Here is a 26,382-nt window from a genome sequence, read left to right as displayed (position 1 = left end):
TGACTAGGTGTTGTACTAAGATGACTAGGTGTTGTACTAAGATGACTAGGTGTTGTACTAAGATGACTAGGTGTTGTACTAAGATGACTAGGTGTTGTACTAAGATGACTAGGTGTTCTACTAAGATGACTAGGTGTTCTACTAAGATGACTAGGTGTTGTACTAAGATGACTAGGTGTTCTACTAAGAGGACTAGGTGTTCTACTAAGATGACTAGGTGTTGTACTAAGATGACTAGGTGTTCTACTAAGATGACTAGGTGTTGTACTAAGATGACTAGGTGCTGTACTAAGATGACTAGGTGTTCTACTAAGAGGACTAGGTGTTCTACTAAGATGACTAGGTGTTGTACTAAGATGACTAGGTGTTGTACTAAGATGACTAGGTGTTGTACTAAGATGACTAGGTGTTCTACTAAGAGGACTAGGTGTTCTACTAAGAGGACTAGGTGTTCTACTAAGAGGACTAGGTGTTGTACTAAGATGACTAGGTGTTCTACTAAGATGACTAGGTGTTCTACTAAGATGACTAGGTGTTGTACTAAGATGACTAGGTGTTGTACTAAGATGACTAGGTGTTGTACTAAGATGACTAGGTGTTGTACTAAGATGACTAGGTGTTGTATTAAGATGACTAGGTGTTCTACTAAGAGGACTAGGTGTTGTACTAAGATGACTAGGTGTTCTTCTAAGAGGACTAGGTGTTCTACTAAGAGAACTAGGTGTTCTACTAAGAGGACTATGTGTTCTACTAAGAGGACTATGTGTTGTACTAAGATGACTAGGTGTTGTACTAAGATGACTAGGTGTTGTACTAAGATGACTAGGTGTTGTACTAAGATGACTAGGTGTTGTACTAAGATGACTAGGTGTTGTACTAAGATGACTAGGTGTTCTACTAAGAGGACTAGGTGTTGTACTAAAATGACTAGGTGTTGTACTAAAATGACTAGGTGTTGTACTAAGATGACTAGGTGTTGTACTAAGATGACTAGGTGTTGTACTAAGATGACTAGGTGTTGTACTAAGATGACTAGGTGTTGTACTAAGATGACTAGGTGTTGTACTAAGATGACTAGGTGTTGTACTAAGATGACTAGGTGTTGTACTAAGATGACTAGGTGTTGTACTAAGATGACTAGGTGTTGTACTAAGATGACTAGGTGTTGTACTAAAATGACTAGGTGTTCTTCTAAGATGACTAGGTGTTGTACTAAGATGACTAGGTGTTCTACTAAGAGGACTAGGTGTTCTACTAAGATGACTAGGTGTTGTACTATGATCGCTAGGTGTTGTACTAAGATGACTAGGTGTTGTACTATGATCGCTAGGTGTTGTACTGAGATGACTAGGTGTTGTACTAAGATGACTAGGTGTTGTACTAAGATGACTAGGTGTTGTACTAAGATGACTAGGTGTTGTACTAAGATGACTAGGTGTTCTACTAAGAGGACTAGGTGTTCTACTAAGAGGACTAGGTGTTGTACTATGATCGCTAGGTGTTGTACTAAGATGACTAGGTGTTCTACTAAGAGGACTAGGTGTTCTACTAAGATGACTAGGTGCTGTACTAAGATGACTATGTGTTCTACTAAGATGTCTAGGTGTTGTACTAAGATGACTAGGTGTTGTACTAAGATGACTAGGTGTTCTACTAAGAGGACTAGGTGTTCTACTAAGATGACTAGGTGTTGTACTAAGATGACTAGGTGTTGTACTAAGATGACTAGGTGTTCTACTAAGATGACTAGGTGCTGTACTAAGATGACTAGGTGTTCTACTAAGAGGACTAGGTGTTGTACTATGATCGCTAGGTGTTGTTCTATGACTGCTAGGTGTTGTACTAAGATCTCCACAGTTTGTCTGAGTAATGTACAGTGTATGTATATTTTGTGTGTATTTCGTAAGCAGTGTGTGGTAAATTAAGACAGGTCCTACCTCACCCTTGGGGTAACGGTACCGGTACTTGTCCTGGTCTCTCAGTGCAAACTCTTCTGGGTGGTTCTCCTGGATATCTTCATATGTCAACTCCTCACACACACCCTGAGGAGGAAATGGCGGTGCAGGGAAGATGTCAATGAGTGGTACGGGCATGTACAGTGATGAGTAACCTATCCCGAGACCGAAAGATTTGCATTAGCTCTTCAGGGCAATGCATTGACTTTAGCTCAGTAGGCTACTTACCCCAGTTGGTCACGCATTCACTGCAAACTGTATACATGCTTTACACACTCACATAAAATGTATGCTTAAACTCAACAGTAAACAGTGGTTAAATGCATCAATCTCATTTAAACTCAGTAGTAAATAGTGACTTACTGTATAAATCTCGTTTAAACTCAGCAGTAAACAGTGACTTACTGCATCAATCTCATTGAGAGCCTTCCACTGTTCGTATGGAATCCCCAGATGCTCTGCAGTCTGGATGGTCCTCTTCATATGGCTGGTCCACACCTTCAGATCCTTTATATGCTGGCCCTTGATGAAGCCCCCCAGAGCAGTGGCATACTACAGGGACAGACCATGTTCACAGGGAGTGGGTGGGGGTGATTTTTTACTCAATAATTTACTATAGAAGAATGCTTTATTGTCCACTTTCTTTGCGGAGAATGACATTTTATATTTCTGCTTTCAACCCAACCCCCGAGACACATATACTTTATGCTTTATGTTTTTTTCTTTTCTACATAAGGGAGGGCCCAATACTTTACGTCATTGGGTGGGACAATAGCATTATATCTGGTTTAAAACAATTATGTTTTCATTTTTTCCCTCGCTCTACTTTTTTCATTCAACTTTTCCCCCCCGGACGCTTTATCTGGACATGGTTCTACAGGACCTCCACCAGCCGAAGCTAAGTAGTAACATTAACATTATGCCTTCTAATAGCAGTCACTGTACTCATAATATACAGGAGAGCGATCGCCTTCTGGTGAGGATAGCCGTGCTGCAAGCCCAGCTTCAGATGCAATCGTTAGGCAAGGGTCATTTAAGTGTAGGAATAAGTACAGATAGTAGTATAAACCCCCTCGCACAGTCCCCACAGCCGGACAATTTTCTCATGGATTCTGGAAGGAAATGCTGTAGGAATGCTCAACCGGTGTCGCTCATTCAGCCGACAGAAACTTTCAACCGGCTCTCCCCATTAACTTCTACTTCATCACAATCCCGGATCCGGGAGCACCCCCATCAGTAAAAAAGCTGACTAGCATAGCCTAGCATAGCGTCACAAGTAAATACTAGCATCTAAATATCATTAAATCACAAGTCCAAGACACCAGATGAAAGATACACATCTTGTGAATCCAGCCATCATTTCTGATTTTTTAAATGTTTTACAGGGAAGACACAATATGTAAATCTATTAGCTAACCACGATAGCAAAAGACACAACTTTTTTTTCCCACCATTTTTTTCCTGCATAGGTAGCTATCACAATTTCGACCAAATAAAGATATAAATAGCCACTAACCAAGAAACAACTTAATCAGATGACAGTCTGATAACATATTTATTGTATAGCATATGTTTTGTTAGAAAAATGTGTATATTTCAGGTATAAATCATAGTTTACCATTGCAGCCACCATCACAACTCTCACCAAAGCAACTAGAATAACTACAGAGACCATCGTGTATTACCTAAATACTCATCATAAAACATTTCTGAAAAATACACAGCGTACAGCAAATGAAAGACAAAGATCTTGTGAATCCAGCCAATATTTCCGATTTTTTAAGTGTTTTACAGCGAAAACACAATATAGCATTATATTAGCTTACTACAATAGCCAACCACACAACAGCATTGATTCAGGCCAACAATAGCGATAACGAATAAACCAGCAAAAGATATTAATTTTTTCACTAACCTTCTCAAACTTCTTCAGATGACAGTCCTATAACATCATATTACACAATACATATAGAGTTTGTTCGAAAATGTGCATATTTAGCGGCACAAATCGTGGTTATACAATGAGAAAAGTAGCCAAACTGCCAACAATATGTCGGGAGAAATCTTTGGAGAGGCACCTAGTCTAATCAGTAACTAATCCTAAACTTGACTAAAAAATACAGGTTGGACAGCAAATGAAAGATACATTAGTTCTTAATGCAATCGCTGTGTTAGATTTTTAAAATTAACGTTACTACGACATACAGCGTGCGTTAAAGCGAGACCGCACTGAGATTAATGGCGGAATATGAATTTTAAATTTTTCAACAGAACAACGAATTAACATCATATATAGTTCTTACTATTTGATGAGCTCCCATCAGAATCTTGGGCAAGGTGTCCTTTGTCCAAAAGAATCGTTGCTCGGTTGTAGATTGTCGCCTTCAACGTTGGAATTAGCAGTAAACATTAGCCATGTGGCAAAGACGTGTCCAACTCCCTAAAACGCAGCATAAATAAATATCCGAAAATCGCAATATAATGATATAAACTGATATAACTCGGTTTAATATAACAACATTATGATGTCTTTAACACCTATATCGAATAAAAACAGAGCCGGGTATATCTAAGGGCTATAAAGGGAGCTTTCTATAACGACAGCCAGATGTCCTTTCTGCGTCCTGGCGAAGTGAACAAAGGACGGACCCCACGTTCCCAGCCCATTTATAAGCTCTCAGATCTGCCTAGCAACACCATTTCAATTCTCACTATTTGCTGACATCCAGGGGAAGGCGTATGCAGTGCATCTCAACCAATAAAAGACAGGCAGATTTATAAACGGATCTCAGAACAGCCAGCAGAATTCAGCATTCTCACATCCTCATAGGAAAATTGCTCTAACTCCAGTTCTGTTTTACTCACAGATATAATTCAAACGGTTTTAGAAACTAGAGAGTGTTTTCTATCCAATAGTAATAATAATATGCATATTGTACGAGCAAGAATTGAGTACGAGGCAGTTTAATTTGGGAACGAAATTATTACAAAGTGCCAACAGCACCCCCTATTGAATTAAGCAACGAGTCGGAGTCAGAGGCCGAGCCTTCTCTGGTCTCTCCTCCACCAGTTACGGAGTCTGAGACGCCGAATCCTCCCACCATTAGCTCTGACAAATTGAAAACCCTAGTCATTGTCGACTCCATTACCCGCAGTATTAGACTTAAAAATAATCCTCCAGCGATCATACACTGTTTTCCAGGGGACAGGGCTACCGATGTTAAGGCTAATCTGAAGATGGTGCTGGCTAAGGCTAAGACTGGCGAGTGTAGAGAGTATAGGGATATGGTTATCCATGTCGGCACCAACGATGTAAGGATGAAACAGTCAGAGGTCACCAAGTGCAACATAGCTTCAGCGTGTAAATCAGCTAGAAAGATGTCGGCATCGAGTAATTGTCTCTCGCCCCCTCCCAGTTAGGGGGAGTGATGAGCTCTACAGCAGAGTCTCACAAATCAATCGCTGGTTGAAAACTGTTTCCTGCCCCTCCCAAAAGATAGAATTGTAGATAATTGGCCCTCTTTCTGGGACTCACCCACAAACAGGACCAAGCCTGGCTTGCTGAGGAGTGACGGACTCCATCCTAGCTGGAGGGGTGCTGTCATCTCATCTATGAACATAGACAGGGCTCTAACTCCTCTCGCTCCACAATGAGACAAGGTGCAGGCCAGGCAGCAGGCTGTTAGCCAGCCTGCCAGCTTGGAGTCTGCTACTAGCACAGTCAGTGTAGTCAGTTCAGCTATGCCCATTGAGACCGTGTCTGTGCCTCGATCTAGTTTGGGCAAAACTAAACATGGCGGTGTTTGCCTTAGCAATCTCACTGGAACAAAGACGTCCTCCATTCCTGTCATTATTGAAAGAGATTGTGATATCTCACATCTCAAATAGGGCTACTTAATGTTAGATCCCTCACTTCCAAGGCAGTTATAGTCAATGAACTAATCACTGATCATAACCTTGATGTGATTGGCCTGACTGAAACATGGCTGAAGCCTGATGAATTGACTGTGTTAAATGAGGCCTCTCCTGGTTACACTAGTGAGTATATCCCTTGCACATCTCGCAAAGGCAGAGGTGTTGCTAACATTTACGATAGCACATTTAAATTTACAAAAAAGAAAATGACTGCATTTTTGTCTTTTGAGCTTCTAGTCATGAAATCTATGCAGCCTACTCAATAACTTTTTATAGCTACTGTTTACAGTCTTCCTGGCCCTTATACAGCGTTCCTCACTGAGTTCCCTGAATTCCTATCGGACCGTGTAGTCATGGCAAATAATATTCCAATTTTTGGTGACTTTAATATTCACATGGAAAAGTCCACAGACCCACTCCAAAAGGCTTGCGGAGCCATCATTGACTCAGTGGGTTTTGTCCAACATGTCTCCAACCAAGGATCCTCAAAAGCCGTGCTATAAATTCTCGGACAACACAAAGATTCCTAGATGCCCTTCCAGACTCCCTCCACCTAACCAAGGACATCAGAGTACAAAATAATTGGTTAACCACCTAACTGAGGAACTAAATTTAACATTGCGTAAAAGCCAAGACGCAGTCACACCCCTAAAAACATTTGTCATAAGAAACTAGTTCCCTGGAATACAGAAAATACCCGAGCCCTGAAGCAAGCTTCCAGAAAATTGGAATGGAAATGGCGCTACACTAAACTGGAAGTCTTCCGACTTGCTTGGAAAGACAGCACCGTGCAGTATCGAAGAGCCCTCACTGCTGCTCGATCGTCCTATTTTTTCAACTTAATTGAGGAGAATAAGAACAATCCCAAATGTATTTTTGATACTGTCGCAAAACTAACTAAAAAGCAGCATTCCCCAAGAGAGGTTGCCAGGTCGCAATTGTAAATGAGAACTTGTTCTCAACTTGCCTACCTGATTAAATAAAGGTGAAATAAAAAAAATAAAAAAGAGAGGATGGCTTTCACTTCAGCAGTGATGAATTCATGAACTTCTTTTACGAAAAGATCATGATCATTAAAAAGCAAATAAGGACTCCTCTTTGAATCTGCATATTTCTCCAAAGCTCAGTTGTCCTGAGTCTGCACAACACTGCCAGGACCTAGGATCAAGGGAGACACTCAAGTTTTTTAATCCTATATCTCTTGACACATTCATGAAAATTGTAATGGCCTCTAAACCTTCAAGCTGCATACTGGACCTTATTCCAACCAAACTACTGAAAGAGCTGCTTCCTGTGCTTGGCCCTCCTATGTTGAACATAATAAATGGCTCCCTATCTCCCAAATGTGTACCAAACTCACTAAAAGTGGAAGTAATAAAGCCTCTCTTGAAAAAGCCAAACCTTGACCTAGAAAATATTGAAAAACTATTGGCCGATATCGAATCTCACATTCCTCTCAATTTTTTTAGAAAAAGCTGTTGCACAGCAACTCACTGCCTTCCTGAAGACAAACAATGTTGCGAAACACTTCAATCTGGCTTTAGACCCCATCATAGCACTGAGACTGCACTCATGGAGATGGTAAATTACCTTTTAATGGCGTCAGACCAAGGCTCTGCATCTGTCCTCGTGCTCCTAGACCTTATTATTCTCATGAAACCATTGAAATACCACGGCAGTAATGATTTTAAATATAAAACATGTAATTTAGTAATATACCAAAATATTATAATAAAGAAAGTGTTCTCTTGCACAAACAGTAATTTCAACGTAGGAATTAATTATTTTTGTATTTTCTGCTGAAATACTCATTACCGCAACGCGTCCAGCGTCCAGAATGTATGTCATGTTTTAATTTGAACAGAGTAAAATGAAAATATTCTGAAAAAAATAAATGGATGTTCTACCAGATGTTTTCAAATGACATAAAAAATATTAACTGAATATTCATGTATAATAATAATAGGACTGATTTTCTCATCCTCCGCAACATTTTTGAAGGACTGTTTACACACACAGAGAATTTTAAACAAAGTTTGACTTTGAATGAAGCAACACATCTGCCAGTACCTTCAATATGGCTACGAGGTAAGAAGATCTCTTTATATTTCTCCAGTTAAAAGTTAAACATTCTCTTGTCAGACTGCGTACAAGACAGAATTGATTATCATTACTGATACAAGTAGGTTTCCACATTTAGAAAAACGTTAGATTTCAAATTTTCGATGAAAATATACTTCATTAATGTCTAATTATGCACATTGAGTAAAAATTTGCTTAGTCATCATGTCTTCTCCATTGTTAGCAAAATATGCCAAGGTTCCTCATCCTCCTCAACACCATTCTCACTTACCGCTGCAATTTAAGGCCAGTTGCGATAGAGAGAACTTCTGTTTCGGTAATGAGAATTTAATCATACTGTCACGCCCTGACCTTAGAGAGCCTTTTTATGTCTTTATTTGGTTTGGTCAGGGTGTGATTTGGGGTGGGCATTCTATGTTGTGTTTATTTCTATGTTTTGGCCGGGTATGTTTCTCAATCAGGGACAGCTGTCTATCGTTGTCTCTGATTGGGAACCATACTTAGGTAGCCCTTTTTCCCTCCTTTCAGTGTGGGTAGTTGACTTTTGTTAGTGGCACTATAGCCCTTAAGCTTCACGGTCGTTTTGTATTGTTTATTGTTTTTTGTTGGCGACATTTCTTCAATAAAAAGGAGAATGTATGCTCACCACGCTGCACCTTGGTCCACTTCCTTTGACGGCCGTGACACATACAGACTATATTTTTAAATATAATTAACTATTAATTTAAATATTATTTACTGACTGTTGATATTTTGCCTTATGTCCTGTTTAATTGCAGACAGTCAGCAAGGGACAAAATTACATCTTTAGCGAAGGCTGACAAAATTCAGAGAAAAAGTTTACACCAACCCAGAACTGCAGGAAGAGTACAGAAGGAAGGAGAGAGAGGTTAGGGGTTGGAGAGGTTACAGCAAGAGTAATTAGCATATATATATAGTCTATAGGAAGCCTATGCCCTTATACAGTCTCTATAGGAAGTCAATACCCTACAGTGTTAGGAAGTCTACACATGCGCAAGCACACGTCCACCACACACACACACAGACACAGACACACACACACACACACACACACACACACACACACATATCCAGTAAGCCATTTAGTTTGTACTATAGAATGTCCACACAAAGTCTGTAAGCCATGCAGTCCCTACTGTAGGATGCACACACACACACACACACACACACACACACACACACACACACACACACACACACACACACACAGTCTGCAAGCCATTCAGTCTCTACTATAGGATGACGTGTCCATAACAGTAAAATTTTTCCCATGTTTTGAGACATGCTCATTTCATTTCATCTTCCTTTCCAGTTCCAGATATAAATATCGAAATCAAAATTGTAAAATCAAGAAAACTCAAGATCTGACAAAGAAGCAACATGAAAAGAAGAAAAGAGTGGCGGGAAAACTCAAAAAGGTATTACAGACGAAAGAAACAGCTAAAGGCTGTATTGGACATAACACCATCAAGCCAGGAAGATGATACACTTCAACATGTTCAAAAAGCAAAATTAAGAAGTTATTCAAAATCTTCAAGAAGACACATCCTCCTCAAGAGAACAGCCATTCTCACCTCAGCAGGTAAATGTCCCTGCCATCAACTCAACTCCTAAAAGAAGAGAGACATCTATACAGACACCAGGACCAATTAAGACATCTACCCCAAAGGAATCACCCAAAAAGAGGAACAGAAGAAAAAAAACACTATTAAAATTGAGGTCAAAGTTGCGTTACACAGAAGAGAAGCTGCTGGAGAGGACCAAAGAGATGGGCAACCTAAAGAAAAGACTGAAAAGACTTGAGATGAGGGCCAAGAGGAAGCAGGTAATTGTCAACATGGAAGGCAGATAGGTCCAGAAGAAATCTACAAAGAGAGGTCATCAGAGAACATTACCCAGTAACAGCCAGAGAAGACTAATGCGCAAACTTGTTAGCCGCTTCCTTCATCAAGATTAAGTCTCCATTGTAATAAATGGGAAATCTCGAGAAATTCGGAAAAAGGTCCAGATATTCCGTAAGAGAGCCTTAACGGTCACTATCTTCATTGAAGATTTGTCTGATGAGGCACAACCTCTCCAAGCCTTAATTATTTAAACTTAAGCCATTTTGGATTGGCCAGCGAAGAGTCACAGACAGAGAACATGTGCTTGCAAAACGCATGAAAACTTTGGCTTAAAGATAAAGAAGCTGCACCAGCTTGGGGTCATAGAAACATCATCCCCAAGGGACACTATACAGGCCAGTGTGTGTATTGACGATGATGTATTGTTCTAATGTTTTTGTATGTGTTGTTTTTATGTATTCTCTGTTTTTAGCCTACAGTGGCTTGCGAAAGTATTCAACCCCTTGGCATTTTTCCTATTTTGTTGCCTTACAACCTGGAATTAAAATAGATTTTGGGGGGGTTTGTATCATTTGATTTACATAACATGCCTACCACTTTGAAGATGCTAAATATTTTTTTTTGTGAAACAAACAGAAAACTTGAGCGTGCATAACTATCCACCCCCCCCAAAGTCAATACTTTGTAGAGCCACCTTCTGCAGCAATTACAGCTGCAAGTCTCTTGGGGTATGTCTCTATAAGCTTGGCACATCTAGCCACTGGGATTTTTGCCCATTCTTCAAGGCAAAACTTCTCCAGCTCCTTCAAGTTGGATGGGTTCTGCTGGTGTACAGCAATCTTTAAGTCATACCACAGATTCTCAATTGGATTGAGGTCTGAGCTGTCACTAGGCCATTCCAAGACATTTAAATATTTCCCCTTAAACCACTCAAGTGTTGCTTTAGCAGTATGCTTAGGGCCATTGTCCTGCTGGAAGGTGAACCTCCGTCCCAGTCTCAAATCTCTTGAAGACTGAAACAGGTTTCCCTCAAGAATTTCCCTGTATTTAGGGCCATCCATCATTCCTTAAATTCTGACCAGTTTCCCAGTCCCTGTCGATGAAAAACGTACCCACAGCATGATGCTACCACCACCATGCTTCACTGTGGGGATGTTGTTCTCGGGGTGATGAGAGGTGTTAGGTTTGCGCCAGACATAGCGTTTTCCTTGATGGCCAAAAAGCACATTTTTTGTCTCATCTAACCAGAGTACCTTCTTCCATATGTTTGGGGAGTCTCCCACATGCCTTTTGGCGAACACCAAATGTGCAAGCAATTACTTTATTCTGGCCACTCTTCCAGTAAAGCCCAGCTCTGTGGAGTGTACGGCTTAAAGTGGTCCTATGGACAGATACTCCAATCTCCGCTGTGGAGGTTTGCAGCTCTTCAGAGTTATCTCTGGTCTTTTTGTTGCCTCTCTGATTAATGCCCTCCTTGCCTGGTCCTTGAGTTTTGGTGGGCGGCCCTCTCTTGGCAGGTTTGTTGTGGTGCCATATTCTTTCCATTTTTTAATAATGGATTTAATGGTGCTCCATGGGATGTTCAAAGTTTCGTATATTTTTTTATAACCCAGCCCTGGTCTGTAATCTCCACAACTTTGTCCCTGACCTGTTTGGAGAGCTCCTTGGTCTTCATAGTGCCGCTTGCTTGGCGGTGCCCCTTGCTTAGTGGTGTTGCAGACTCTGGGGCCTTTCAGAACAGGTGTGTATATACTGAGATCATGTGACATATCATGTGACACTTAGATTGCACACAGGTGGACTTTATTTAACTAATTATGTGACTTATGAAGGTAATTGGTTGCACCAGATCTTATTTAGGCGCATAATAGCAAAAGGGGTGAATATATATGCACGCACCACTTTTCCATTTTGTATTTTTTAGAATTTTTTGAAACAAGTTCTTTTTTTCATTTCACTTCACCAATTTGGACTATTTTGTCCATTCCATTACATGAAATCCAAATAAAAATCAATTTAAACTACAGGTCGTAATGCAACAAAATAGGAAAAATGCCAAAGGGGTGAAAACTTTTGCAAGGCACTGTATGTGTGTTATGTACTTTTGAAGCACTGCAAAATGAAATTGATTGAACTTGAATCCCATCTGTAAATAGCCCACCCAACTACCCTCATCCCCATATTGTTATTTATTTTTGCTCTTTTGCACCCCAGTATCTCCACATCATCATCTGCACATCTATCACTCCAGTGTTAATGTTAAATTGTAATTATTATCAAAAATATCAAAAATATTAGGTTGTAGATTGCGGAAGGTGTTGCGGTAATGAGAGAAATCAGTCAAAATCAAATAAAAATGTTAATTTAAAAATCTATATTATTTCAGAGTTTCAAGTAACTGTGCATGACTGTTAATAATCTTTAAAATTATGGTCTGAATGTTTTCAGACCATTGCGGTGAAAATATGTTCATAAAGGTGTTAAATTGTCAGTAAAGGTTTTTAAATTAATGCTCACAAACACAAACACAGACCTTGTTATTTATGCCTAAAAGGGACATTTTTTGATGCAAGTCTTTTTAAAGATTTCATGTTTGAAATCTTTGAAACCAAGATTTCGTGAGAATCACCCTAGTGCTGCTTTTGATACCATCGATCACCACATTCTTTTTTTTTTTTTTTTTTTTTTTTTTTTTAAGGGGTGGATCAGCTTAATATTGCGGAAAGAATGTTGCTTCCAATGTAATTGTCTGCATCATTTCCAATCCCCCATATTTTTTGGGGTAAATATATATATCCATACACGCATGCATACATATACACATATATACATACACATACCTATATAGACATACATACTTTTTTAAAGAATATACCTTTATTATTATTCCCCGCAACCCTACCACCGCTCCCCCAATTGGAGTAAACTAATAAACACTTCTGCTTTTACCTTCAATTTATACATCTTATACCTATTTTACAGACACAGTCTACTTTATAATAGTTCTCTCTTGTTTGTTCTTAGTCCTTCCTCTATTTCTGTTGTCCATCCAATTTTATTTCCACTTGTAACTGTGCTATTTCACAAAAGCTCCGCACCTATACACATTTCACAGATCCCGTATGCCCTACATTGTTTATCTTGTTATTAGTCCCACCCTTCAGTTCCACTCAACCCTTCCCATCTATCTTCCAACATCATCCATTTCGGATTTTTATTTGCCATATATTTTTCAACTGTGCTGTGATGCTTCACAAAAGATTTGAACCTTCCTATTCTCATAGCTTCTACAGATTGTAAATTAAAAATAAACATTTTTGCTAAAATAATTATTATATTATTGATTGATTGACTATGGCTTTTCAAATCCCCCAGTATTGCTATCTGTAGCGTTAGTTCTAGGCAAATGTTGCAATTCTTCAGCCATTCCTGGACCTGTGACCAAAAACGAGCTACATATGGACAATACCAAAATAAATGATCTAATGACTCTGCCTCCTCACAACAGAATCTGCAGAGCTGGGAAGATTGTATACCCCATATATATAACATTCTATTAGTTGCAAGAATTTTGTACAGTAATTTAAATTGAAAAATTCGAAGTTTTGAATCCGGCGTTGTTTTGCGTATCAATTCATAAACCTTGTGCCATGGAATGGGTACATCGAAAATCTCTTCCCAACTATTTTGCAATTTATATGGCACAGCTGTCAGTTTTTTGGTCCTTAAATGAAATTGGTATATGTTTTTATTTATCACACTTTTCTTTAACCATTTATGTTCTTTAATACAGGGCCGACATACAAGTTCCTTACTTTTTTCCCCTTCTACTTGCCTCTTCCATTTTTGTGGTAATGCTGCAATTAATTGGTTGTAATTTTGGGTAGAGCAGACATTTCCATATGTCTGTGTTAGCTGCATGTGTGACATAACTCCACCAGTCCTATTTATGATATCATTCACAAAAATTATACCTTTTTTAAACATTTCTTCGATAAATACAGTTTTTTTATCAATTACTATATTTGAATTTAACCACAATATTTGTTGTACTATTTGTTCCGTCCTTTCAGGTGGATTAAACTGAAATTGCAACCAACTTTCTAAGGCTTGTTTAAAAAATAAGGATATTTTGGAGATTATTTCCTTTTCAAACAACCGAAAGTGAGCAGGTGTAATCTGAATAAAGGGAAAAAGGCCCTTCTTGAACATAGGATGAGACATTCGTACCAATTTACTAGAGAACCAGTTTGGATTTAAGTATAACTTTTGTATGACTGATGCCTTTAGTGAGAGGTCTAATGCTTTAATATTTAATAATTTCTGCCCTCCGAATTCATATTCGTTATATAAATAGGCCCTTTTAATTTTATCTGGCTTGCCGTTCCAAATAAAATGGAATATTTTTTGTTCATATAATTTAAAAAGCAGGTCACTAGGTGTAGGCAAAACCATAAGCAAATAGGTAAACTGTGATATGACTAAAGAGTTAATCAGGGTGATTTTTCCACAAATAGACAAGTATTTTCCTTTCCATGGTAGCAAGATCTTATCTATTTTTGCTAACTTTCTATAAAAATTTATTGGAGTGAGATCATTTCTTTCTTTTGGGATTTTTATACCGAGTATGTCCACATCTCCGTCAGACCATTTAATTGGTAAACTACATGGCAATATAAAATGTGTATTTTTTAGTGATCCAATACGTAATATGGTACATTTATCATAATTTGGTTTTAATCCAGAGAGGATAGCAAAGGTATCTAGATCCTCTATGAGGCCGTGGAGCGACTCTAGTTGTGGTTTTAAAAGAAAACATGAATCATCAGCGTACAATGACACCTTGGTTTTTAAGCCACAGATTTCTAATCCATTAATATTAATGTTTGATCTAATTTTAACAGCTAACATTTCGATGGCAATAATAAATAGATATGCCGATAGTGGACAACCTTGTTTTACTCCTCTAGATAGTTTAAAATTTTCTGAGATGTAGCCATTATTTACTATTTTACACCTAGGGTTACTATACATAATTTTAACCCATTTTATAAGAGATTCCCCAAAATTTAAATATTCTAGGCATTTATATATAAACTCCAGTCGTACTTTATCAAAAGCCTTTTCAAAATCAGCTATGAAAACCAGACCTGGTGTCCCCGATATTTCATAGTGTTCTATTGTTTCCAGTACTTGCCTTATATTATCTCCAATGTATCGTCCATGTAAAAAACCTGTCTGATTAGGATGAATAATATCTGACAAAACTTTTTTTATTCTATGCGCCAAGCATTTTGCTAGGATTTTTGCATCACAACACTGAAGTGTAAGAGGTCTCCAATTTTTTAATTGGACTGGATCTTTATATATACCACTTGGGTCCTGTTTCAGTAATAACGATATCAGACCTTCTTGTTGCGTGTCTGATAATCTACCATTTATATAGGAGTGGTTAAAACAAGCTAATAATGGTCCTTTGAGTATATCAAAAAAAGTTTTGTATACTTCCACTGGTATGCCATCCAGCCCTGGAGTTTTCCCATCCTTAAAGGCCCCAATTGCATCAAGCAGTTCCTCCTCTGTAATTGGGCCTTCACATGAGTCTTTCTGTACAGATGTTAATTTTACATTATTAATAGGAAAAAAATCCATACAATTAGTTTCAGTTAGTGGAGATGGAGGAGCCTGAAACGAAAACATATTCTTAAAGTACTTTACTTCCTCTTTCAAAATATCATTTGGTGAATCATGCGTGACTCCATCATTTGTAACAAGTTTTAATACATTTTTTTTGGTAGCATTTCTATATTGAAGATTGAAAAAGAATTTGGTGCATTTTTCCCCATATTCCATCCAGTTCGCTTTATTTTTATAATATATTACACTGGATCTTTCTTGAATAAGTTCCTCCATTTCTTTTTGTTTTTCCTCTAACTTATTCTGTGCCTCTATGGTACCGTTTTTATTGCTATCTAACTGTACTGTTAGTCCTTCAATTTCCTTTGTTAATATGGACTCTTTTGATCTAAATTCCCTTTGTTTTATAGATGAGTACTGAATTGCATGGCCTCTAAAGGCACACTTAAAAGTGTCCCATACAATAAGGGGATCTGCTGTACCTATGTTATGTCTGAAAAAGTCAGTTATAAAATCTTCTGTCCTAGTTCTAAACAATTTATCATCTAGTAGACTTTGATTAAATTTCCAATATCCTCGCCCACGTGGAAATTCTGTAAGAGAAATATATATGCCAATTATGTGATGATCCGACCGCATTCTGTCCCCTATCAACACTTTTTTAACTTTTGGTGCCAGAGAGAATGGTATAAGAAAGTAGTCAAGACGACTAGCTTGATTCAGCCTCCGCCATGTATATCTCACTAAATCAGGGTATTTAAGTCTCCATATATCCACTAATTCCAATATATCCATGACATTCATGATTTCCTTAAGTGCCTGAGGGTGATAGTTTGTAGTGTGATTTCCTTTCCGGTCTATAGAGGTATTTAAGACCGTATTAAAATCTCCCACTATAATAATAGAGTCTAGTGTTGCTTGTAGAGTTGATAAATTCTTATATATATTTTCAAAGAAGCTTGGATCATCATTATTCGGACTGTATAGGTTAACAAGCCATATTTGTTTATTGTCCAATAACATATTTAAAATAATCCATCTACCTTGAGGATCTGTTTGGACAATTTGCACATTTGGATCAAAATTATTGTTAATTAAAACCATCACCCCTTTTGAATTTCTTTGCCCATGGGAGAAATATATTTTGCCCCCCCAGTTCTTTTTCCACAAAACTTCATCTAAAATTGTTGAATGGGTTTCCTGTAAACAATAGATATTATAATCCTTCTCTTTTAGCCAGGTAAATACTGATCGTCTTTTCTTATTATCTGCTAAGCCATTACAATTGTAACTGGCTATACTTATTTCACCACTTACCATAATGAGACACACCTTTCATTCTTTTAATCAGAATATATTTTTGTAAACGTACTATTAAAAAGTAACATAATGATTGAGTGTCTATATAGTTGTACCATGATATTTGCATTTCTACTAAGTAAACCTCCAATTGGTCCCTACTATTCCACCCGCTAAAAGGCCTCATCTCGAGATGGCTTGTCATCCCAATGCCCGGCAGACCACCCTCGACCCCCTGTATCCCATAGCCCTGAACCGACTGGGATCCATTCTTTGAAAAGAGCATACAGTGCCATTTACCGAATTGAAGTAGATCAATTGCCATATGCATTTCCATTGCCCTCACCTCGATTTGTATTATATATATCTGTGGATCATCCTCTATTGTCCCTAACATCTTTTACTTTTTCCTTCGCAACAGTTGTGGGATACACACATACACCCACACACACTCAGCCCTTACCCCCACACAACCATAAGCTCACTTTCTCAACAATTGCACCATCCCAGAGCCCAACTCAAGATGGGTCATGATTTACAAATGCACTTGCAGTTGCAGCTACATGAGAAGGCCTGCAAGACCGCACAAAAAATGAGCAAAAATTGAGAGATTTATTTACCATTGTCACATCCTAGATAATGGAGGTCAAATGTACACCTTATTCCTGAAACACCCACAATACGGCCACCCGTCATGACCATGTCCCCACGCATCTCCATGCAGTCCGACTTTGATTTTGTGCCGCCAGGGCCACAATAATATACCCCCTCTCTGAATGTCCGAGTGTGACCCCCTCCCCATGGGTTACTGCAGCTAGTGTTGCCAGCACTGCCACTGCCTGGGTGGGGGCACCCCACCGGAATCCCCACCGGCTAGGTACAAGGTCGTCAAGGTTCTCATTAGCAGCTTTGAGAATTTCCTTGTATATTATGCTCTCCCTTTAGGGGGCTTTGGCTTTGCAGGACCAACCCTGCCAAGCAGGCTCAGAATCTTGAGGGGGCAGTGCTGCTCTTGGTCTCTGACCTCATTTTAGCTGCATACAGAGACCGCTTACAGCGAGCACATAAAACAGTTAGGGACTTCTCCTTAGTATCTGGGTCATTCAGGTGGGTGTCTAGGGTATAGTGCCATGGACCGTACCATTAAAATAGGATAATAAATAATTAGATATAATTTATAAAAAAATATAAAAAAAATGTAGTTCTCCATGATAGGACAATAAATAAATAAGACGTATAATTCATTATAAAAGTATATCCATCATCTGAACAACATTGAAAGCCCTCTCATACCCGGCTCACAGCAATACATTGGCTCTGGGATATGCAACCATTTCCTTACTCACTCACTCAACTTTCCAAACATAACAAATAAAATAAAAAATAAACACAAACCATACCATCCACACATACTGTGCCTTCTGTTTACTTAGTTTTTATCTTCACTATGTTGAATTAGTGCTTGTGTGTTCAATTAGTTATATGTGAAGATTTATAGAAAAGCTATATTTTTTATTGTATTGTTACAATCAGTAACCGGGCTTGAATTGTGTTTATTTCCCTCGTCTATGAGAACTTTGTAATTTTTAAAATAACCATGGAGTAGTCTTTGTGTCTCTGAACAACTGGTTATCAATATATAGTTTATCAACGACGAGAGCTACTCGTTTCGCTTTTAATCTATTTTCTTTGAAAATTGGATACAGAACTTTACGCCGTTCTGCAATTTCCTTCGGAAACTGATCATTCATGCCAATTTTGGTCCCAGCAAGTCTTTTACCCAGGCTTTTAACCATTATTTTATCTTTAAATGAAGCAAATTTGGCAACGATTGGGCGTTCGTACCTCTGCCCTCTCTGTCCGAAGCGGTGAACGCGTTCAAGTTGGATTTTGTCGATAACTTCGCGTGGAATCTGAAGCGCTGTAAGGAGGAACTCTCTAACTATAGATTCAGGAACTTCTCCTTCTTTTTCTTGGATACCTGTAAGTACCAAATTCTCTCTCATGGATCTAGTTTGCATGTCCAGTAAGGCTTCCTTCAGAACGGTGTTCTCCTTTTTAATTCCATTCATTTCGGTTTCAATCTTATTGACTGTCGCTTTTAGCTTGTGTGTTTCCTTCTCCAATATCGCAGCTTTTTCATCACTCATCTCTAGGCTTGCCTTCAACTCTTTTATATCCTTACTAACTAATTCAAGTATACCCAGTTTGTCATTTATTGATTTTAACAGATCGGTTTCGACCTTTACCATTCCCGGTGGTGAGAATATTAAATCATCAGTGTCTGTAGAAGAGTCACGTTTTCGTTTTGTAATCGGTTCCCCTGTCTTACTCTCCGTCATGTTTGGTTGTTGCCTGTTTTCGTAATATTTGTCGATAAATGTCTCTAGTTTTAGGATTTGTTTTGTGTTATTGTCCAGATTGAAGGTTATCACTCACCAGATTATGTAGTGCTAATATTTTAGTCTAATTTAGCAGATATTTAGAATATTATGTTTTATCTTGAGGTGCTCTACATAAATAACTTCAGTCCGCCATTACCCTTACGTTACCTTTACGTCATACGTCACCCCTCTATCACGATCACCACATTCTTTGGGAGAGATTGGAAAACAAAATTGGTCTACACGAACAAGTTCTGGCCCGATTTCAGATCTTATCTGTCAGGAAAGATATCAGTTTGTCTCTGTGGATGGTTTGACAAATCAACAGTAAGTTTTGGTTTTCCTCAAGGTTCCGTTTTAGGACCTCTATTGTTTTCATTATATATTATTCGGAAACATAATGTTAACTTTCACTGCTATGCGGACGACACACAGCTGTACATTTCGATGAAACATTTCCTACCTGGAAACCTGTGTTTCAGACATAAGGAAGTGGATGGCGGCAAATGTATTACTTTAAAACTCAGACAAAACAGAGATGCTAGTTCTAGGTCCGAAGAAACAAAGAGATCTTCTGTTGGATCTGACAATTAATCTTGATGGTCATACAGTCGTCACAAATAAAACTGTGAAGGACCTCGGCGTTACTCTGGACCCTGATCTCTCTTTTGACGAACATATCAAAACTATTTCAAAGACAGCTTTTTTTCCATCTTCGTAACATTGCAAAAATCAGAAACTTTCTGTCCAAAAATTATGCAGAAAAATTAATCCATGCTTTTGTCACTTCTAGATTAGACTATTGCAATGCTCTACTTTCCGTCTACCTGGATAAAGCACTAAATAAACTTCAGTTAGTGCTAAACACGGCTGCTAGAATCTTGACTGGAACTACATTTTTTAAATCATATTACTCCAGTGCTAGCCTCTCTACACTGGCTTCCTGTTAAGGCAAGGGCTGATTTCAAGTTTTTACTGCTAACCTACAAAACATTGCATGGGCTTGCTCCTACTGTACCTATCTCTCTGATTTGGTCCTGCCGTACATACATGTACCTACACATACGCTACAGTCACAAGATGCAGGACTCCTTATTGTCCCTAGAATTTCTATGCGAACAGCTGGAGGCAGGGCTTTCTCCTAGAGAGCTCCGTTATTATGGAATGGTCTGCCTATCCATGTGAGAGACGTAGACTTGGTCTCAACCTTTAAGTCTTTATTGAAGACTCATCTCTTCAGTAGGTTCTATGATAGAGCGTAGTCTGGCCCAGGGGTGTGAAGGTGAACGGAAAGGCACTGGAGCAACGAACCACCCTGCGGTCTCTGCCTGGCCGGTTCCTCTCTCTCCACCGAGATTCTCTTCCTCCAACCCTATTACACTGGCTTGCTGGTGCTCTTCCATCCCGTCCCTAGGAGGGGTGCGTTGCTTGAGTGGGTTGAGTCACTGACGTGATCTTCCTGTCCAGGTTTGGCGCCCCCCTCAGGTTTGTGTCGTGGGGGAGATCTTCGTGGACTATACTCGGCCTTGTCTCAGTAAGTTGGTAGTTGAAGATATCCTTCTAGTGGTGTGGGGGCTGTGCTTTAGCAAAGTGGGTGGGGTTATATCCTGCCTGGTTGGCCCTGTCTGGGGGTATTGTCGGACGGGGCCACAGTTGTCTTGCAAACCCTCCTGTCTCAGCCTCCATTATTTATGCTGCAATAGTCTATGTGTTGGGGGGCTAGGGTCAGTCTGTTATATCTGGATTATCTCTCCTGTCTTACACGGTGTCCTGTGTGAATTTAAGTATGCTCCCTCTAATTCTCTCTCTCTCTCTTTCTCTTTCTCTCTTTCTCTCTCTCTCTTCTCTTGGAGGACCTGAGCCATTGGACCATGCCTCAGAACTACCTGGCCTGATGACTCCTTGCTGTCCCCAGTCCACCTGGTCGTGCTGCTGCTCCAGTTTCAACTGTTCTGCCTGTGACTATGGAACCCTGTGGCTATGGGGTGGCAGCGTAGCCTAGTGGTTAGAGCGTTGGACTAGTAACCGAAAGGTTGCAAGTTTGAATCCCTGAGCTGGCAAGGTACAAATCTGTGTTTCTGCCCTTGAACAAGGCAGTTAACCCACTGTTCCTAGGCTGTCATTGAAAATAAGAATTTGTTCTTAACTAACTTGCCTAGTTAAATAAAGGTAAAATAAAAATAATAACCTTGATGTGTTTGATGGATGTGCCACCTTGTCCCAGACCTACTGTTTTGACTCTCTCTCTCTACCGCACCTGCTGTCTCTAAATCAGAATGATCGGCTATGAAAAGCCAACTGACATTTACTCTTGAGGTCCTGACCTGTTGCACCCTCTACAACTACTGTAATTATTATTATTATTTGACCCTGCTGGTCATCTATAAATGTTTGAACATCTGTTATAATCTCCACTCGGCATAGCCAGAAGAGGACTGGCCACCCCTCAGAGCCTGGTTCCTCTCTAGGTTTCTTCCTAGGTTCCTGCCTTTCTAGAGAGTTTTTCCTAGCCACTGTGCTTCTGAATTTACATCTGCATTGCTTGCTGTTTGGGGTTTTAGGATGGGTTTCTGTATAGCACTTTGTAACATCGGCTGATGTAAAAAGGGCTTTATAAATACATTTGATTGATTGATGTAATATTAGTCTCAGTGACAGGCAAAAAAAATTGAATGTTAGCTGATTAGATTCTGGGAGCCGAGATCCATGCCTGTGTTGCCTACTGACCTTGTGACCCCTGGGAGAGAGTCCTGAGTCTCCCCCAATGCGACCCAGCAGGTTCAGCTCGCTCTCCCCGTGGCGGCTCAGGAAGATAGAGCGCGGTGTGACGTGGATGTTCATAAGGTAGTACACGATCCGGCTCTGTATATGGTCTTGCACAAGGTTCACCAAGTACCTAGAGCCCACGTTGAAGATCTTGATGTAAGACAGATGCCTTTGTATAGGAAATATAGAGAGACACATAGGGAGACAATTATTATTCAAGACAGGTGCCGACACAATAACATGTAGGGGAAATACAGGAAGACAGAACGAGAGATGGATTTTGGATAACCAACTATTTTTTGCAGTTTAGTTTTTACTCTTTCTCTCATTCAGGGAGAGGAGCTGTTGGCATAAAGCCTGATCCCAGATTAGTTTTTTTGACAATGACTATAAAGGAGTTGGCAAGACAGCACAAACAGTTCTGGGACCAGGCTAGTTGGCACAGTCTGTTGAACTCTACCTGTCTTTCTCATCGTCCAAAGGCACATAGGTTTGCTTGTAGCACTCGATACGTTTCAGGAAGTCTGCCTGCGCCTCATCCTTGTCACAGTTCACATAGTCTGGGCTGCTCACTTTCACTTCCTGGGACAAAGGTCAGTGTCACAGTGTAGAGTTTAACATCTTGCAGAGTTTGGCATCTTAGAAACAGAGAGCCCTCCGGTAAGGTTTGAGAATAGACTTTCTCACCGTGATATTCTGTGCAATGATGTCTGGATCATCACAAATGGACTCCACAAAAAATACCTGTAAGGACAATTCAGTTGTGTTCATTATACCAAAGGGGTTTTGTCCAGTTTAAATTGAACTTTAATGCATATCACCATCTGAGTTTGTATTTAGCTGTTGCAGTGGTAGTAAAGTGTTTATTCATTATGTATAGTAGCAGCTACAGGACTGTCAGTTGGCCTGCCCTTGAACCTGCCTTGTAGCCTTTTTCCTTGGAAAAGCTCACAATGGATATCCTCCTCTCCCGTGTTGTGTTGGTGGCATCAAACACCTGGAGGGAAGAGGATAGAAATTTGAGAGAAAATATATTTTAATCGACTGTACAGATGTAGGATTTTAATTGTTTCACTATTTTGTTGCTCAGCATTTTCCTGTGTATTTGATTTAAAAAAAAAAGCTTATATAGTTTGTCATTTCCACCACGAAAAATGTATCAACCCCTACAAAAAGGTCCATTAATTATAACCCCACATAAAAATTCTAATTTCCTGTTGCTTCAGAATTATTTTCCTGCTGTAGCAAACTGGCTCAAATGAAGATCCTACATCTGTACATTCCAGTCAATGTAGCAGAACGTGGGCACTGTGGGCACAGTGCAATGTTCCCTCAAAATGATTTTGGCGCTGAGCAAATTTCAGGTCTTCTGAGCGCAAACTTGAACTTTGTAAAAGAACTGTGTAACTTCCAGCAAAAGTTTACTGTGAACACTGAGCCTGTACCCATTTTAAGTTACAGTTTTAAGAGGGGCCAAGTAGGCCACTGTGGCTATTTGATCATAATGTAGGCTGGGTGGTCAACCATCAAAAACAATGGAGAAAATGCATCCCATAACATTTTAACATGGAAATAGCTGTTCTATCACTCAGCCTACAGTAGCAGCCAATGTGTTGTGTTCAATGTAGGCCTACATTCCATGAGACTTTTGAAAAAAATGCAGGGCTTGACATTAACCTGTTTATCCACTTGTCCATCAGACAAGGAGGTGACTGAACATTTTGTTGTGTTGTTTGATGTAAGAAACCACTTTACAAAGTAAAATACATTATTATTCCCATACCATTATTACAGAGAATCATACAAATTATGCTACCTTCTGCCTATTGGCTACTTAGCTTATTCAAACCTGTCTCAAAATAAAACACTGCCCCTTTAAGACAAAAAAAGCTCTTTACCTGAATCGCTTTTCAAAGATGTCTGGAAATGTACATGTTTTGTGGTCTTGTAGGAAGCAATCACTCCCTATCTATAACTGGGCTAATAACTCACTAACTAGCAAAGGATATGAACAAAATGTACACACGTTGCTACATGCAGCTCTCACTTTGATCTCAAAACAAGCGCATCTACTCAAGACCCCTCATGCTGTAAACACAGTCAAGTTCAAAGTAAATTCCACAGATTGGTCTGTGTAGAGTACGGACTGAGTAGTGCGTGTCAATGCAATAGAATCCTACTCTGATGCTTTCTGCCAACAACAAAATCTCTTGCATAGTTTGTTTTGTTTTGTTTCGATATGTTGCATTAAAAGTGGCTAATAATGCATAGATTCGATCACAATTGCCATATTAAAGGGAAACGTTGATAGTGTTAACAGGGAAAACTCTAGAACGGTGGTCACCAACCTTTTCTGAGTCAAGATCACTTTCTGAGTCAAAATGTTAGCCGAGATCTACCGCTCAGTTTTTTTTAACATGACTTAAAAAACGTAAGCCTATGCAACATTAACCAATTAAAAACAGTACTGTAGCAATGAGGTTTGTGCAGTAAGCTATAGGCCCAATACATTATCACCACGTATACAGTTGAAGTCAGAATTTACATACACTTAGGTTGGAGTCATTAAAACTTGTTTTTCAACCACTCCACAAATTTATTGTTAACAAATTAGAGTTTTGGCAAGTAATTTTTCCAACAATTGTTTACAGACAGATTATTTCACTTATAATTCACTGTATCACAATTCCAGTGGGTCAGAAGTTTACATGCACTAAGTTGACTGTGCCTTTAAACAGCTTGGAAAATTCCAGAAAATTATGTCATGGCTTTAGAAGCTTCTTATAGACTAATTTACAGCATTTGATCAATTGGAGGTGTACCTGTGGATATATTTCAAGGCCTACCTTCAAACTCAGTGCCTCTTTGATTGACATCATGGGAAAATCAAAAGAAATCAGCCAAGACCTTAGAAAAAAAAGTGTAGACCGCCACAAGTCTGGTTCGCCTTTGGGAGCAATTTCCAAATGCCTGAAGGTACTTATCTGTACAAACAATAGTGCGCAAGTATAAACACCATGGAACCACGCAGCCGTCATACCGCTAAGGAAGGAGATGCATTCTGTCTCCTAGAGATGAACGTACTTTGGTGCGAAAAGTGCAAATCAATCCCAGAACACCAGCAAAGGACCTTGTGAAGATGCTGGAGGAAACAGGTACAAAAGTATCTATATCTGTCACGCCCTGGCCGTAGAGAGGCTTTTATTCTCTATTTTGGTTAGGCCAGGGTGTGACTAGGGTGGGCATTCTAGTTTCTTTATTTCTATGTTTTCTATTTCTTTGTGTTTGGCCGGGTGTTGTTCTCTATCAGAGGCAGCTGTCTATTGTTGTCTCTGATTGGGAATCATACTTAGGCAGCCTTTTTTCCTTTTGCATTTGTGGGTAGTTATCTTTGTTAGTGGCACTATAGCCCTGTTAAGCTTCACGGTCGTTTCTTTGTTTCTTGTTTTGTTGGCGACATTTACAATAATAAACTAAAATGTACGCTCACCACGCTGCGCCTTGGTCTCCTTATCCACAGTAAAACGAGTCCTATATCAATATAACCTGAAAGGCCGCTCAGCAAGGAAGAAGCCACTGCTCCAAAACCACCATAAAAAAGCCAGACTACGGTTTGCAACTGCACATGGGGACAAAGATTGTACCTTTTGGAGAAATGTCCTCTGGTCTGATGAAACAAAAATACAACTGTTTGGCCATAATGACCATCCTTATGTTTGGAGGAAAAAGGGGGAGGCTTGCTAGCTGAAAAACACCATCCCAACCGTGAAGCACAGGGGTGGCAGCATCATGTTGTGGTGGTGCTTTGATGCAGGAGGGACTGGTGCACTTCACAAAATAGATGGCATCATGAGGAAGAAAAATGATGTGGATAAAGTGAAGCAACATCTCAAGACATCAGTCAGGAAGTTTAAGCTTGGGCGCAAATGGGTCTTCCAAATGGACAATGACCCCAAGCATACTTCCAAATTTGTGGCAAAATGGCTTATGGACAACAAAGTCAAGGTATTGGAGTGGCCATTACAAAGCCCTGACCTCAATCCTATCGAACATTTGTGGGCAGAACTGAAAAAGCATGTGCGAGCAAGGAGGTCTACAAACCTGACTCAGTTACACCAGCTCTGTCAGGAGGAATGGGCCAAAATTCACCGAACTTATTGTAGGAAGCTTGTGAAAGGCTACCCGAAACGTTTGATCCAGGTTAAACTATTTAAAGGCAATGCTACCAAATACTAATTGAGTCTATGTAAACTTCTGACCCACTGGGAATGTGATGAAAGAAATAAAAGCTTAAATAAATTATTCTCTCAACTATTATTCTGACATTTCACATTCTTAAAATAAAGTGGTGATCCTAACTGACCTAAAACAGGGTATTTTTACTAGGATTAAATGTCAGGAATTGTGAAAAACTGAGTTTAAATATATTTGGCTAAAGTGTATGTAAACTTCCGACTTCAACTGTATTATCACCGCATT

General features: G+C 39.4%; 1 protein-coding gene across 2 annotated transcripts in view; it reads right to left on the bottom strand.

The window, feature by feature from the left end:
- Positions 1-26,382, bottom strand: part of LOC120059150 (6-phosphofructo-2-kinase/fructose-2,6-bisphosphatase-like) — a 51,993-nt gene that overhangs the window by 17,063 nt on the left and 8,548 nt on the right. For both annotated transcript variants that reach the window (XM_039007987.1, XM_039007986.1), the window contains 6 exons: positions 22,826-22,900; positions 22,591-22,647; positions 22,364-22,485; positions 21,865-22,072; positions 2,361-2,507; positions 1,938-2,042 (listed from right to left, as the gene is read on the bottom strand). In XM_039007987.1, the coding sequence (XP_038863915.1) occupies positions 1,938-2,042; positions 2,361-2,507; positions 21,865-22,072; positions 22,364-22,485; positions 22,591-22,647; positions 22,826-22,900 (714 nt within the window). The remainder of the gene's footprint in view (positions 1-1,937; positions 2,043-2,360; positions 2,508-21,864; positions 22,073-22,363; positions 22,486-22,590; positions 22,648-22,825; positions 22,901-26,382) is intronic.

The sequence above is a fragment of the Salvelinus namaycush genome, chromosome 14 (assembly GCF_016432855.1).
Source record: "Salvelinus namaycush isolate Seneca chromosome 14, SaNama_1.0, whole genome shotgun sequence".
Taxonomy (NCBI): domain Eukaryota; kingdom Metazoa; phylum Chordata; class Actinopteri; order Salmoniformes; family Salmonidae; genus Salvelinus; species Salvelinus namaycush.
The sequence above is the reverse complement of the archived record's forward strand: the minus strand, read 5'-3'. Positions and strand labels throughout refer to the sequence as shown.